The sequence below is a fragment of the Athene cunicularia genome (assembly GCF_003259725.1).
Source record: "Athene cunicularia isolate RWA chromosome 23 unlocalized genomic scaffold, athCun1 chr23_part1, whole genome shotgun sequence".
Taxonomy (NCBI): domain Eukaryota; kingdom Metazoa; phylum Chordata; class Aves; order Strigiformes; family Strigidae; genus Athene; species Athene cunicularia.
The window spans coordinates 4,601,777-4,616,923 of NW_020799130.1; the positions used below are offsets into that span (position 1 = coordinate 4,601,777).

The 15,147-nt window shown below is 45.8% G+C and overlaps 2 protein-coding genes across 3 annotated transcripts in view; one reads left to right on the forward strand and one right to left on the reverse strand.

The window, feature by feature from the left end:
* ZCCHC17 (zinc finger CCHC-type containing 17) overlaps positions 1 to 10,293 on the forward strand; it is a 10,445-nt gene extending 152 nt beyond the window's left edge. The window contains exons 2-6 of the mRNA XM_026863238.1: positions 894 to 951; positions 2,408 to 2,508; positions 4,154 to 4,245; positions 4,973 to 5,073; positions 6,717 to 10,293. Of these exons, the coding sequence (XP_026719039.1) occupies positions 894 to 951; positions 2,408 to 2,508; positions 4,154 to 4,245; positions 4,973 to 5,073; positions 6,717 to 7,090 (726 nt within the window). The 3' untranslated portion in view covers positions 7,091 to 10,293. The remainder of the gene's footprint in view (positions 1 to 893; positions 952 to 2,407; positions 2,509 to 4,153; positions 4,246 to 4,972; positions 5,074 to 6,716) is intronic.
* Positions 1 to 15,147, reverse strand: part of SNRNP40 (small nuclear ribonucleoprotein U5 subunit 40) — a 34,646-nt gene that overhangs the window by 10,313 nt on the left and 9,186 nt on the right. The window contains exons 1-2 of one of the 2 annotated variants that reach the window (XM_026863313.1): positions 14,983 to 14,987; positions 12,915 to 12,925 (exon numbers count right to left, since the gene is read on the reverse strand). The exons of the other annotated variant lie outside the window; for it this stretch is intronic. The gene's annotated coding sequence lies outside the window, so the exon portion shown is untranslated. Of the gene's footprint in view, positions 1 to 12,914; positions 12,926 to 14,982; positions 14,988 to 15,147 lie in introns of those variants that run through there. 2 annotated transcript variants of the gene reach the window in all.

The following is a 15,147-nucleotide window of genomic DNA, read 5'->3' on the forward strand; positions in this document are numbered from 1 at the left end:
GGGGGGGGGGGGGGGGTGGTATTGGTTGACAGCTGGCTGAATATGAGCCAGCAGTGTGTCTAGGTGGCTAAGAAGGCCAATGGCATCCTGGCTTGTATCAGGATTAGTGTGGCCAGCAGGGACAGGGAAGTGATCTTGCCCCTGTACTTGGCGCTGGTAAGGCCGCACCTTGAATACTGTGTTCAGTTTTGGGCCCCTCACTACAAAAAGGACATAGAGTTACTCGAACATGTCCGGAGAAGGGCTACAAAGCTGGTCAAGGGTCTGGAACACATGTCCTGTGAGGAGCAGCTGAGAGAGCTGGGATTGTTTAGTCTGGAGAAGAGGAGGCTGAGGGGAGACCTTATCACCCTCTACAACTACCTGAAAGGAAGCTGCAGAGAGCTGGGTTTGAGCCTCTTTAGCCCAGTAGAAAGTGTCAGGACAAGAGGAAATGGCCTCAAGTTGTGCCAGGGAAAGTTCAGACTAGATATTAGGAATCATTTCTTTACAGAACGGGTTGTTAGGTGTTGGAATGGGCTGCCCAGGGAGGTGGTGGATTCCCCATCCCTGGAGGTGTTCAAGAGTAGGGTGGATTTGGAGCTTAAGGATATGCTGTAGATGGGAACTGTGCTAGAACGGTTGGACTAGATGATCTCCAGGGTCCTTTCCAACCTAGATGGTTCTGTGATACATGCATATACATATAAGGTGTTTATCTAAATAACATAGGAGTTGTTGGCTGATCACAGCTCTTCAGAGTTATCAAGTCTTGCAGTGTCTAACCTGCCCTGAAATCTAAAACTGAAGGAAAGCAGATGTGTACACTTTTCATGTGTATTCCTACACGTGGTTTGAAAGCAGGTACTCTGTGAAGGGTTTTTGTTTAGTTGTTGCGTTAATTTTTTTCACAGGTTGCTACAGTGACAGAATATGGGGCATTTATAAAAATCCCAGGCTGCAGGAAACAAGGTTTGTTTCTCTGATTTTGTTCAGGCATGGTTTTGTGTTGGTGTGTTTGAGCCAAGCAGTCATCCTTGGAATTAAAGGCTTGCTAGCTTTTAGAAAAATCTCAGAAAAGGTGGTGGTTTTTTTTTTTCTAAATTAGGAAGAAATTGAGGCTCTCAAGAAGTATTTAGAATGTGATGGTTTCCATGAATACCCAAAAGACTCAGAGGGCTTTTTTTTGTAACTTCAGGATATTTTAGAGTCATTTTAAAGTACTGAACAAACCATAACAACTTTATACAATTAGTTTGCCTTATAAATGAGCTAAGTGAAAAAGGCTGAAATGAAGCTCAACTGAAAAATAAACCAGGAAAGTTGACTTAAAGCTCTTTCTTCATTTGTGGGAAACCTGCGAAGTCAAACAAACTCATTTTACAAAAGAAGCAGCTTACAGCAGATGCTGGTAGGCCCACAAATAACCCCTCCCCTACTCGCCTCCTGAAGTGCCCAGTCCCTGTAGAGCCAGTTCTAATAAAAGTTTTTGGACAGAAGCGTGGCTGCTGGAGTGAAGTCGCTCTGAGACACAAGCAAGCCCTGAAATACAAGTTTGAACAGCAAGGTGTGTTAACATATTTATCCTCTCTTGTATAACCCTGTGGCCCACATGTCATTTGTGCAAATGAAAAATACAGTTCTGGGGCTGTGTGACCTTGCAGGCACAGGAGTTTGAGGCAGCCTTGCTGTTTTATGCTTTAGACTTTGCCAGCAAAGCATTGTGTTGCTGATGCGTGAAATGGGCTCCTTGTTCTGTGGTGCTTGGGGTGGCCTCAGAGGACAGGCAGCAGAGGAGCAGTGTTTGTGCCTGCTACAGTTTTTCTGTGTGGGCACCTTCGGAGCACAAAGACGTTGCTTTGGGGGCCTGTTCTCTGAGTTAATTTGGAGCAGATCTTGATGAGCTTTTACATGTTTGATTGATGCAGCTGGTTGATTCTCACCTGCATAATGTACTGGAGGAAAGAAATGGTGAGTTTGCTTAGGACAACTGCTGAATATGGTCTTGTCTCCCAGAGCAGTGGTCTCCAAATGTTTTTGTTTGCGCACCTCCAGTGCACGATCTGTTAAAATCAGTTAACCCTATTTAAAAAAATTTTGACTATGCTTCCCCCAATATATGTCTATTAGTTACAAGTTATATACGTGTACTATTGTTGTACACATTATAATATATAATGTTACTAATGCTATGTATGCTGTAAGACATACTCAGAAATGAAAAAAGGAAGAGCTGAAGATAAAATAACCACTATTAATTTTATCATTCTATTTATTAATAATACAAAAATACTTCCTTCCCACACCCCAAAAGATTGTCTCACATCCACCCCACTGTGGAGACTGCTGTCCTAGAGAGCAAAACTGAAATTCAGTGAAGACTTGCCTTTATTTTTTTCCCTTTCTTCTCTTCCAAAACCTTGGCCAGGCCTTGTCCATAAGACTCACATGTCTTCCTGCCGTGTGGATAAACCCTCAGAGATAGTGGATGTTGGAGACAAAGTATGGGTGAAGCTTATCGGAAAAGAGGTAATGTTAACTCATTTCTTTACTGCTGTGTAGATAAAATGTACTGTAAAACCCCTGAGAAATACTGTGTGCAGAGGCTGTGTGTTCCTGTCTCTTTGCTGGGGTTTGACAGGCTCTCTTTTATGGACAGGTGAATTCTCTTTACCTCCAGATGTGACTTTGGGCAGTTTGCTTCTGTGACTCGCAACAATGCAGTTCAGAAAAAGGGAATTCATACAAGCTTTTGGCTTAAATGCTTCCTTTTCTGCCCCTGCAAGCCCTTTTGCAGCTTGTATCAACATAACTGATTTGGTGGCTAAATGAACAATTTGAGACGATCTCAGGATAAGAGCTCATATAAACACAGTTCATTAACTGTTTTGAGAGACGGGTGCGTTCTTAGAAGAAGCTGAGATTTTTGTTTGGTTTTACGAAGATATCAGGCAGTGAATTATGCTCAAAAGAAAATACAGAGGCTTTTTATTTGTTCTGAAGTACGAGCATTATACGTTTTCCCCCCCTCTAGAATCTACATTGCTTTTTCTTCTGCAGAAGATGTGACAGTAGGCATGTCGTCTGTATTTAAAGATTACTTGGAACAAAAAATGAAGATTTTTGCTGTGGTGAGGCATGGAAACAAAACAGACTGACTATATTTTGTTGAGCTCAAGGGGGAAGGATTCAGTTCAAAGTTGCACAGGATTTGGCTATAAATGCTTCGCAATTTTTTTTGGAAGAAGATAATCAAGTTGTACAAAAGGATTTAATTTTGTGAGAGATGAGACAAATGAGTGGAGAAACTTGGTTTGATTTACACAGTGTAGAAAAGCTATGAAAGGCTTCACAGATTCTTTTTAGCCATCTGTGGTGTGCTTTTTTTAAAAAAAAAATTTGTATAATTTTCTATTAAATTACTCTTTTTCTTTATGTGGAACACAACTGTTGGGCTCCTGGCTTCTTTACTGTAGAGGCAAGGGGCAGAAGTGTGTTGGAGAGCTGAGTAGTGGAAGAGTTCATTGCTAAATTACTTACAAATAACTGTATGGATGTCAACAACAGACAAAAGAGAAATACCTTCGATAGCAGCATTGGTGAAAATGTAGAAAGTATTAAGAAAGTCTTAAAAAAACCCAAAAAATAAATGTGCAGCTTTTGCTCTTGCTTCTGAAGTGATAATGTGGCAATCAAGGACTTACTTGGATTCAGAAAAGAATAAGCCCCTAATAGAGATACTTAAAACATTTTTAGTCTTGTAAGAGGATCAAAACAGGAAAAAGGATATCAAGTTTTGTTTTTCAGGATGCAGGTTGGCCAAAGTACTGTTTAGGGGGAACTGTCCTGGGGATGGATGATTTGAGAATTACAGCAAAGCTTCCAAATGTGCACTTTCTTCTACAGCTCTTAGGTTTGCTCTTATTGAAAGCAGAATGTTAATCTGAACAGACCTTTAGTTTGAGCTTGTCTAATTCCAGAGGTAGCTGGTTTGTGAGCTAGGGTGCTCTAAATGCAGCTACAAAATAACAGGAAAAAAAGCACCTCCATGTAGTTTCCTTTGTTTGCTCTTTGCGAAACAACAATTTTCTTCCTTCTCTATAGGCTCCAGAGACAGCGTATTAATGGAGATCCCTGTCATTTACTCCTCTTGTTCCACATCTTCCCCTTTCAGATGAAGGATGACAAACTGAAGCTTTCACTCTCCATGAAGGTTGTTAACCAAGGAACGGGAAAAGACCTTGATCCAAACAATGTTTCCCTTGAGTAGGTAAATCTTCTAAAGCCAGTATAACAAATCAGACAGGTGGCTGCTGCCTGCTTTTCCCCGGCTTTCCTGCCATACTTATACTCTAGGTCGTCCCCCCCTCTGGAGTGTGAGGGGGACTCTGAGCCCCACAGCGATGCGTGGGGGAGGATTGACTGAAGGCACTCCCTTGGTTGTGCTGCCTAGAGGCAGGCAGGATCTGGAGGAGGCTGCAGGGAGTTCCAGCCCTTCACACCACGGCAGGATTTTAATTCTTGTGTTGTGGTGGCAGTGCACTTATACTGGAAGGACTGGTCATTCCAGATGGGATTTGTCTTGCTTTCACATACTATGAAATCTAATCTTAACTGCTCGGATGTTTCAGAGCTTCCTTCTCTACCTTTTTTTGTGACGTATCTTGCAGGTCAAATAAAATTGATTTACTTTTCATAGTGTACAATTATGTATCTGTGTATATACTCACATACATAATACAGATGTTGGTATAAAGCATGTAACTGCAGCTCCCCACGTTTGTGTGAGAGTTAATCTCAGAAGATGAACATGCTGTGAACAATGTGGTTTAGTCTAGCGAGCAGTTGGTCAGCTCCATTCTTTGCTTTAGCTGATTAAGTCGTGATTTTAGAGCAACACGTGAAAAAAACTTTTGTTTAGATTGTGTCCATATAAATATACTGTGTTAAAGAGGAGGGTGGATTGAAAATGGAACTGTCCTTTTCTTTCCAGTCAGGACGAGAGGAAAAAACGCACATTCAAAGACTACACGAGTCAGAAGATCACGCTTGAAGCTGTCTTGAACACTGTGTGCAAGAAATGTGGTTGCAAAGGTACGTTCATGCAGCGTTGTCTGAGCCTTGTTCTGAGCAGGTGGTGACCTGTATATAGGATTGTATTGGCATCTGTCTCATAGTTGTGTATAAGGACTGAATTTTGCTGAATTACATTTTCTGTCACTTGTTACAAAAAGGAAAAGTCTTAGAATCCCAGAATCGTCTGGGTCGGAAAAACCCTTGAAGCTCCTCCAGCCCAACCATGACCCTCACCCTGACCGTTCCCAACTCCCCCAGATCCCTCAGCGCTGGCTCAGCCCAACTCTTCAACCCCCCCCAGGGAACCCGGGGACTCCCCCCTGCCCTTGGCAGCCCATTCCAACGCCCAACAGCCCCTTCTGCACAGAAATCCTTCCTCAGAGCCAGCCTGACCCTGCCCTGGGCAGCTTGAGGCCATTCCCTCGGGGCCTGGCGCTGGCTCCTTGGCTCCAGAGACTCATCCCCCCTCTCTGCCCCCTCCTGGCAGGGAGTTGCCGAGGGCCAGGAGGTCTCCCCTCAGCCTCCTCCAGACTGACCCCCCCCAGTTCCCCCAGCCACTCTTTGTAAGACATGTGAACTTAGCTGAACTCTGTTTACAGAAGTTTGTTTCGTAAAATTGCACCCCTTTGCACTTCCTGTAAAGATCCCTCCTACAGAGTACAGGTGCAGTACAGGTTCCTTTCTTGCAGTATTTGTGTTAATGTGTCTTAGAGCTGAGGTCTCATTCCAATTTTGCATTTTAAGATAATAAACATAGATCTTCACCTTATCATTCCATGATGAAGAACCATCGGTGGAAATCACTGATGAGATATTGGGAACACAGTGTTAGCTTGTGAGCCCTGTTTTAGAGCTGAAAACTAGTGCTTGTTTGGCTTTTTTGGTGAAATTTATGTGTTCTGCCTAGTTCAGCAATAGGAAGTTAGTTTATGTGATGCCTCTTCAGTAGCTTTTTGCAAGTTGCTGAGGCATAAAGTTCTTTTTACATGGAGATTTTGCCGTACCCTACTTGTCTTAGGTTATTTAGTCATAGAATGAATAGTTAAGCTGGAGTTAATGATATTCTGGAGAGGGTTAATAACAAGTGTGGTTCTCTGTTAGTGGTAGATAATGATCTTTAAAATACCAAGCCCCTAAAACTTTAAACTGGATTCTGCATATTTCCAGTCTGCCTTTTAATGAAGATATCTACTCATAACAGGCAGGCAGCTGCTATCTATCAGCAGTTTCCGCTGCAACTGTTAGTAGGTCAACTTTGTCTCCAGAGTAGAACCAGAACGAGCTGATTTCCACTGTTTGTCAATTTGGTCTCATTTACCAGGTGCCTGTAACACAAGTTTACTCCCTTTCCCACACACTTTTCCATGCTGTTTAAGCCCCTGCACAGACACGTTTCTACCAATTGCCCTGTTCAGACACGAGTGTCTTAGCTTTTCCCTGACTAATCTTCCCAGAATGACCTGGGTTGCGTTCGCTCCCCAGTTTGTTTAATCAGGGCATGTTAAAGTAGTTGAAATGCCAGGACAAAAAATGTACAGTGTAGATTCTCTTATTGTGACTAATAACAAAAAGATCACTGGCAGAGCTTCAGATGTCTGAAATGCAACTGTAAAAAAAAAAAAAAAAGGCAGTGGGTTGCTCCTTCAAACACTGTTTTACAGGTCATTTTGCCAAGGAGTGTTTTGTGCAGCCTGGAGGTACCAAATATAGCCTCATTCCAGAAGAGGAGGAAGAGGAGGTGGCAGCAGCAGGGTGTGAAAGAGATAAAAAGACCAGCATGGGTGACGATTCTTCAAAAAAAAGGAAAAAGGTACGAGGTGCCCTACTGCTGGCCTCAAAAAGTGAGCTAGATAATTTGTTCTGTATAGTTACACTTGTGATTTACTATAGCAACATGGTTATGAGTAACCAGTTGTGGTCTGAAAGGGTGGCTCAGGTTTGTTCAGGTTCTGTAGCAAAACAGGAATCTCCTCAGCAGACTTCAGTAATTCTTGTGCTTTCTCCTTTTATTCTTGTTAAACTGTCTTTAAGATGATTTGGTGCTATAATGCACAGTCCTCAAAAGAGATTTCTTACAGTGAGAAAAGGAATTTTTTTTCTTGCTCTTTGTGAAGCTCTATAGAAATTGCTTCAGTTTCCGGAATTTTTGTGATTCTTACCAATAACCCTGTTTCCCCTCCCGTCTCACTGCTCTTGCCCTAACACCTCTGTAATCTGAGCTGAATGCCCTGCTGCAGCGGGTATCCCGACCCAGCCTGTGCAGTGGGAACTAGGCTTATCTGCGCAGGCCAGGGGAAAATTGCTGCCTGTGTTTGCAGAGGGAGTGTGCTCCTTTTCCAGGCTCTAAAGCAATTTTTGTCTACGTGAAAATGTCAAGAGGTAAGAGACCTTTTACATGCAGTGTTTGAACTTTGGCTTCAGAGCAGGCTGGTATACTACATAGGGGAGACCCGAATCCAAAACTGAGTGTTTGGTCAGTCTCTTTATACAGCAGTGAGCATTCCAGTTCCAGGCTTCAGTAAACAAACTGTTTGATCAGCCCCTTCACAACTGGTGTCCAACTTTTAATTATGCTTCCAAAACCCCCCCCTTTTTTTTTTTTTTTTTTTTTTTCTTTAGCCCTGTGGCCTGTCTGTATCCCTGGAGGGGGCAACAGGGGCAGCAAAGGTGGTGGATTTCCTTTTTATAGGAGAGGGACAAGGACCGTGTTAGCAATTGCATAGTGAGAACTAACTTCTGAGGGCTTAGTTCTCCTAGGCTCAGTGTGGAGTGTACTGGTGCTAGTAGGAGAGACTGCAGATGCTGGCAACAGGGAATGGATGAGTCTCTTTTGATGGCAATGCTCAGACAAATCTGGAATGACTCACGCTGATAGCTGAATTCTCACTTCCAGTCGTGTTTTTCACTGGTATTGTGGTTTGTGGCACTCTGTACACTCCTGTTAGAGAGAGGAGTAGCTGGGGCTGTTTGTGGGATTGTAGGTGGTGACTGCACCAGCCAGGTGTGTGACCTTCCTTGTGTCAGCCCCTGCCTTGTGGCATACCTGTTTCTGCCCCACAGTCAGTACAAAATAAAGTTAGTGTTGATCCAATACTTGATTCCAGCTTCTTGATTGCTCACTAGTGCTCTGGATGGCTCTGACCCAGTAGCAGGGACAGGATCTCTCTTGACCATAGATCCTGTTGCCTGGTTCCATCCCAAGATGTGCTTTGCTTTCCCACTGTGTGGGCTTTTACCCAAGAATGCTTGCGCTTGTCTGCGGAGTGTCGTTACACTGCAACAGAAAATACACGTGGTGGTCTTTCTGTTCTGATCTCGTGAGCACAGACCTCTGACCTCTCTGGCTGTTGGGTTCCTCTCTTGCCATGGAGCCATGTGAGAGCAGGCATGGGCAACTCCTCAGCAAGGCTGGCTTCTCCAGCCTTGGGTTCTCTTCCTTCCAGCAGTGATGGTGGTTTGTCTGGGAAAGGCTCATATAACTGCTGTTTAAATGCTTCCAGGAAAAATTATGCTAAGAGGTGCTCAAATAGCTTGTTATCATATCAGTGCCCATCCACCAGCTTGGGGATTCCCTGTGGAGTCTTGCCCTGCTGGGACTACAGGATATGTGGGTCGCTGTCCTGAATTTGTTACTGGCTTGTTGGGGGTCTGTGGATTAACAGCCTTCCTTTAAATCTTGCTTGTTCCTTTGATCTTCCTCCCTTCTCAAGGAGGAGATCAAAAGTTTTCAGATGTTTTCCAGTGCTGGAAAATAAAACTTTGAGCTTTTTGGAGGCAGGATGTGGGATCCTCAAAATGAATAGCTCCCTTGTCTGGAGTGCCTGCTGTGATCTTGTCTGGGAGCCACCATATGCTTCCCTGCTTGCCTGGAGCCCCAGAGGGATTTACACAAAGTGGAAATAGCTCAGTCTACCTAGTTACAATTGCCTTGCTGACCCCATCCCAGCCAGTGCTTGTAATGCAGAGCTTGTATTTTTAAATGAGTAGGCAGGGAAGTGCTAGCTACGAGCATCCGTTCAGTGTCACAGCAATGGTATTAACATGATCATGTTGTTCATGATCAGCAGTTTCCGCTTCCTTCATCTGATGCTTCCTCGCAGTTTGAGTGCTTGTTCCTCTCCCCAGAGGTTCCTCTCCTTATGGAGATACTTTGCAGTCCTCACCTCCTCATTTCTCATCTTGCCTTCCCAGTGGTCCCTCAGTTCCTCACTTCCCTCCTGCCTGAGCCCCACAGGATGAAGAGACAGCTCTAGGCTTCAGGTCTCTGCACTGACACAGGCTGCTGCTGTGACTGTGGGCACAAATCTTTGTAGTGACAGATCTCCCTGTTAGCTCTCCCCTCCAGAGCACTGTCTTGCCTCCCGTAATCCCCGAGAAAGGAAGGGGCTGGAGGGAGAGGCAGCACTGTGTGGAAGTCTGGCTGGCAGCTGCCCTTGGCTGTGGCCTCTCGCTTCTCTCCGGGTCGCAGGGTGAGGCAGCTCCTATGGGAACGCGGCAGTGGGGCTGTGCTGAGCCTGCGTGGGAGGGAGGCGTGCTGGGAAGAAACGAGCCCTTCTGATTCTTCTTTCTTTTTCTTTTGAGAAAAGATGGGCGGTTGTGACAGCAGGAGTGTAACCCCTTTAAATTCTACAAAAGCATCCCATCTTCTCCTCAGAAACATCAGTTAACTTATCCCTGGGGTACTTTTGGGACAGTCACTGGAGTTGCATAGTGAGTGTGACCTGTGATGGCTTTTCAGCAGACTTTGCTGCTTTCTCCCACCGTGTAAAAAGTGTACAAGATTTCCAGGGAATCTGCTTGCAGTTGTTGTCTCCTCCTGTACTAACTCACACCACCTTAACTGCTGTTTGTTCAACGGCCTGTAGTTCATCAGGCCTTGGTCCCTTCTCACTTGCAGCTGGTACTTGTTTTACCTGTTCTTACATGGTATTAGCTTAGGGCACAGCTCTTCACACACTATGCTTGTCTCTTACTGGCTTTATCTGTGCTTTTCTGAACTTTTCTGTCTTTATTTATCATCCACAGACTGGATTCTTCTCATCTGAATAATTCTGACTGATTCTTAAACAAGGGATGCAATAATACCTTTAGATTTATGTAATGAATCTTGTTTGGAATTACACTGGGTGGTGGAATTCTGCTTTTTTTCTTTTTAAGAATATATTTTTCTTCTTTTTAAGAAATAAAAAACCCTAGAAGGATTACTGGTCCCTCTCTGGAGATGCAGAAAGATAGATAGATAGAGAGAGAGAGAGAGAGAGAGAGAGAGAGAGATATGGAAATCTATTCTAATTTTTCACAAGGACACACATAAGGTCTCTGAGTGAGACCACAACTGCACAAAAGGGTCCAGTGAAAAATATTTAAACTTCTTGGAGAGTTCTGGACACTCCCCTCTTATCTCAAAATCAAATACCTTTAGAAGGAATGAGCTGCTGTCACATTCTTAAAGCATAGCCCCGAGCAGCTCTCCTTACAGAGGACAGGAGGAAGTGTACTGATGTGGCCCCCTCTTAGTGCCAGCTTTTGAAAACTAACTAGAGCAACAGGAAGACCAGCACTCTAACCCAGCTTATTGCACTGCTGCATGCCAGATCCTAGTGTGGGTTTTGTAGAGGAGAGATTTTTGAAGCAAGTTTGTTCTGTTTTGGTAGAATTGTAATTGTTGCATATATTGGAAAGGACACACAAGCAACTGTAACATGCAGGTCTTCACACCTGTTGGCCCTCTCTGCATCTTTAGGCTGAGTCTGCTTGGGCAAAATCCACTCCAAGTGTTTACACAAATGCCGTGTTTGCAGTTCTGGGGGAGTGCCTGGGTGTGCCTGAGAGCCCAGTGGAGCTTCATCCATCAGCAGCCCTCAGTTCTGGAGAGCAATTTGAAGCTCAGGGGTGCAGCAGGGCTTTGCTGCTGTTGCTGGAGGCAGAAATCTGGCCTTTGCTTTGGCACTGCCCTCCCACATGTGAACTAGAGAAACGCTCCTGCTTGCACAATAGTGACTCAACCGGTAACCAGCGGAGTGCTTGTTGCCCAGTACCAGGATGCTGGAGTTCCAAGAAGTTGGTGGCCTAATAGGATGCTGCTTGCGCAGAATGATTTCGCAGCAGCCCTGCTTCCTGCTACAGAAAATGCTAAGCTCTTTGTTGCTGGCTCCCTCCCTGCAGTATTTGGAGACCAGTGTGTGTTTATAAGCTCTGGTGCTTGCATTACTGCACTGAAAGTATTTTTTCGGTGTTGGTGTGAGCAGTTTGGCTGTCAGAAGCCCCCAAAAAGGGAAGACTCAGGGTTGTTTTTTTTTTCGCCAGCACAATGTCCACGTGTGTTCTTTCATTTCCCCCTGTAATCCTGAAGGAACATGTGTGACATCCTGTCCTGTCTTCAGCCTTCACATGCTGAGAAAGTTTCCCAAGCTCTGGAATGAAACCATGTTAGTTGTTAAGGTCTTGTCAAACTTTCTCACCATGTGCACAGACTGGAAAAGCTTGAGAAAATTCTCCTTGCTGCATCCCTTTCTCCAGCAGATTTAACTCTTTACCATCCTCTTCTTCTAAAGACTGTTAGGATTTGCTTCTGCCCTTCATCTGTGTGTAGGGGACTTTGTAGTGACTCTGGTATTGTCCCACAGAAAAATGTAGACACTCAAATGTTGGTTGACATCAATGATCATAGTGCTGTTGGGGAGCTACGAAAACCTGGTATCTACCAGGGGTCTGCTAGGTGTGGAGTGAACTCAATCCCCTGCCCTCTTCCCTGCAGAGGACTAAATATCTTTGCTTGATGTTCCCCTCCAAGCCCCGCATTGTCTTTACTCTTCCACTTCCCTAAAAGAGTTGTTCTGTTTCATGTTAAATAAGCTGCTAGCTCCCTTCCTTTGTTGTCCCTAATTGATAGTCTGTATCTGGTGCTATGACACACAATCTGTGCTAAATTGATGTCTTTAGCTGAGCCGCCTTTGTCCCCACTCTTCTGGGAGAGTATGTTGTTTTTAAATGAAATGTAGACAGTCTCAGCTTGTCTTCCTGTAAGCCAGTATATTAATCCTCATACAGAAACTGCGCTTGTCTGGAAGTGGCTGAAGCTAAGGGAAGAAAGGTCTTGTGGGGAGGAGGGGAGAACCCAGCCTCCTCTCTGCATTGGGACACTTCTTTTTCCCCAAGCAATTTTAAGACAATTAGCCTTTCAGGGAAGGGATTGCAGGTGGCACAGGGGGGCTACCAGCAGCCCTGTGCTGTTAATGCACTCCTGAATAGGCAGACTTGGCTTTAATGTGCTTGTCTGCCTTGGTGAGCTACTGAGCACCTCCAGGCCTGGAGCAGATGATGATACAGGGTCGAGATGTAAAAGTCAGTTACTGCAGGAGATTTCTCCCCCATCTTTGCCTCATTTTTCATGCTGTGTTTAGCAGCTGCTTCTGGCTTTTGTTTCGAACTGATGAGTGCTGATTGCTTAGCGTGGCTTTCTCTGGGTGAAGATGCACATGATGCCTATCTTGGGCTCCCTTCTGTGGAGAGAGTTTTCTTGAGGTGGATGCTTTCCAATCCATTTCCAGCCAGGGTGGTTCTTTTCCCCTGGGTGGGGTGGGTGTGTCACAGGCCTAAGGCAGCACCTGTGGGTGCCCGAGGGAGGAGGGAGTATCTCACGCTGGACTGGTATCAGCGCTGGGTTCAGAACTTTAGCTCCCATGGCCAGCCTGTGCCGTGCCTGGTCGTGTTGGAGCAGCTGGAAATACTTGTCCACATCAGTCATCCTGATTTTGTACAGGTATCTCATGCGTATCTGTGGCTGATTGCTGTTGTTCCCTTCATTTAATCGTGTTTGGTTTCTCTCCCTTGGTTTAGCTTCCAGGGTGGTTGTAGATGTCTGCAGCAGCTGGCCAGGGAGGGCTCGTCCTGCCTGTAGTCCTGTGACGGGCCTAACTGTGCCCTTGACCTTGCTGCTCCGTTCTGTTTCCTCATGAAATGAATGTGTGGCACTAATAGCCTTGCCAAGGCAGGGGGGGACTTAGAGCAAACCTCTCCCACTAGAGCTCTCAGCAAGCCCAAGGGTGGCCTTGAGGTCACTGGGGACACTTGGCAAAGAAAACACGCCGAGGTGTTGGCTTGGGAGCTCCAGGCTTCTTTCATTACACTCTGTTCCGAACATAAACCACGTTTGTGTTATGTCTGGGACTGTCACCTGAGCGCTGTCAGTCTCCCATTGTGCTGCTGCCCAGAGCCTGAGCACAGTCACGCTCTGAACAAGCCGTCGTTCAACCTCTTTCAGTTGGAGAGGTGGGGATGGAAATTTGGCTTTTTGTCTGGCTTACCAAGACTCCTTTTCCTGGGCTAGTGATGCCTTGAAGTGAATACCCTGGGCTTCTCCTGCCCACTGGCACAGGCTTGGCAGGCTGTTCCCTCTGCTGAGGGAGAGCTCAGCCCTCCAGAGGTGGTGGGCAGGAGGCAGTGCCATGGCCACGGCTCCTTCCTCATGTGCTGCTTCGAGAGCTTGCTCTGACCCCAGCATGGGATGGCACCAGTCTACAGGAGAGGCATGCAATCAAGATAAAGCATGTGCAGGGGGAAAGGAGCTGTGTCTAGGGGATAAAACCTCACCTAGCACTGCGGGCAGCAGTACCTGTATCGCTGACATTTGGCTGTGTAGTTAAACTACAGCAGAGAATAGGATGCTGGTTTGCAGCAAGTTTGGGGAAGATTGCACCAGTCTTACGAGTGCACCCCTTCTAGAGCAGCGAGCACACGTGGGTCACCGGAGAGGTGCAGCTGGCTTTAAGCAAAAATGCTGGTAGAGGGTTTAGTCAGAGCAGCAAGCTCTGCTCGCTGGGTTGCATTCCTCGCTGGTAGTGGTTAAGCCTATCGCAGGCAGTCGCGCGGGCTTGGGTTGCCTTGCTGACCCATCTCTGCTTCATGAAAGCCTTTTTGCTTCTTTCCTTACGTCCTCTTTGTCCCTGAATAGAATGAAAACTCACAATAGCCGTTTGCACAGGAAGGTCTCTCTGATGTTGATGTGACCGTGGATGAGATCAGTGGATCCTCCTTGGAGGCCGGTGTTGCTGGGCTTGACACCCTTACTGATCTTAGCAATCTGGAAATGCTTATATTAATGCTTATATTAAATATATGCAAAATACTAAAATTACTTTTTTTAATGGGCTCTCTTGCCTGCATGCTGCTTTCCTTTACTTCCCAGAACCAAGGGGCGTTAGAGAAAATACCTGATTTTTGCAGGACAGTCATTTCTTTTTCAAAGCATCTTCCTAAAATATACCTGAAAAAAATATCTTCCATCTTGTTCCAAGGGTTGGTCTATGCGATGGTTTTGCAGGTATTCAGAAAATGAGGAAGGTGAGTGAGTTGTGCAGGGATCGGATTTGGATGTTTGTTTGTGCTTCCTGAACCACTTGTTCCTGGCTCTGGGACCTCTCAGACCAGCGCTGGCCACCTCTGGTGAGGCTCACTGAGCCCTCAGCCTGCCCTGGTGCTCAGAGGGCATGGCCAGCTCCTGAGAGCTGTGGCCAGCACTACTACTTCTTCTCCTCCTCCTCCTCCTCCTCACTGGAAGGGGGTGAAGCAACAGGCAGAGCGGTGCTACCAGCTGTGCTGCGTGTGCTGCCAGCACAGGTACGTCAGGTCCTCTCCCCAGTACTGCTTTCTAATGAAATATATGCAAATTGCTGTACTGCATCATTAAATAGTCTTTATCTGTTTTGGGATGCTCTGTCTGCAGCAGTTCCAGTGGAAGGTGTGCCATGGTGCCCACCTCAGAGTAATCTCTGCTTGGCAGTTAGTCAGATGCCTCAAAATTGCAGGTTTAGATCCATGTCAAAGTTCCTTATGAGCTTTATTCCAGCACTAGCTGTTCTTACACTGCATCTGAATGTCAGGTCTTGAGCTCTGTGTGGCTTTTGCTTCAGGGCTTTGCAGAAACACGGCCCAGGGGGCTCAGTGCGGTTCCCCCCTGACTCTTGCCTGTGTGCAGGGGGGAGAGAGTGGGAAGCTGCGGGAGCAGGAGGGGATGCAATCGTCTTGGGGATTGTGCAAAGAATTTCTGCTTGCAAAAGGGCACTTTCCTCACCCTCACTCCCCCCCCCCCCC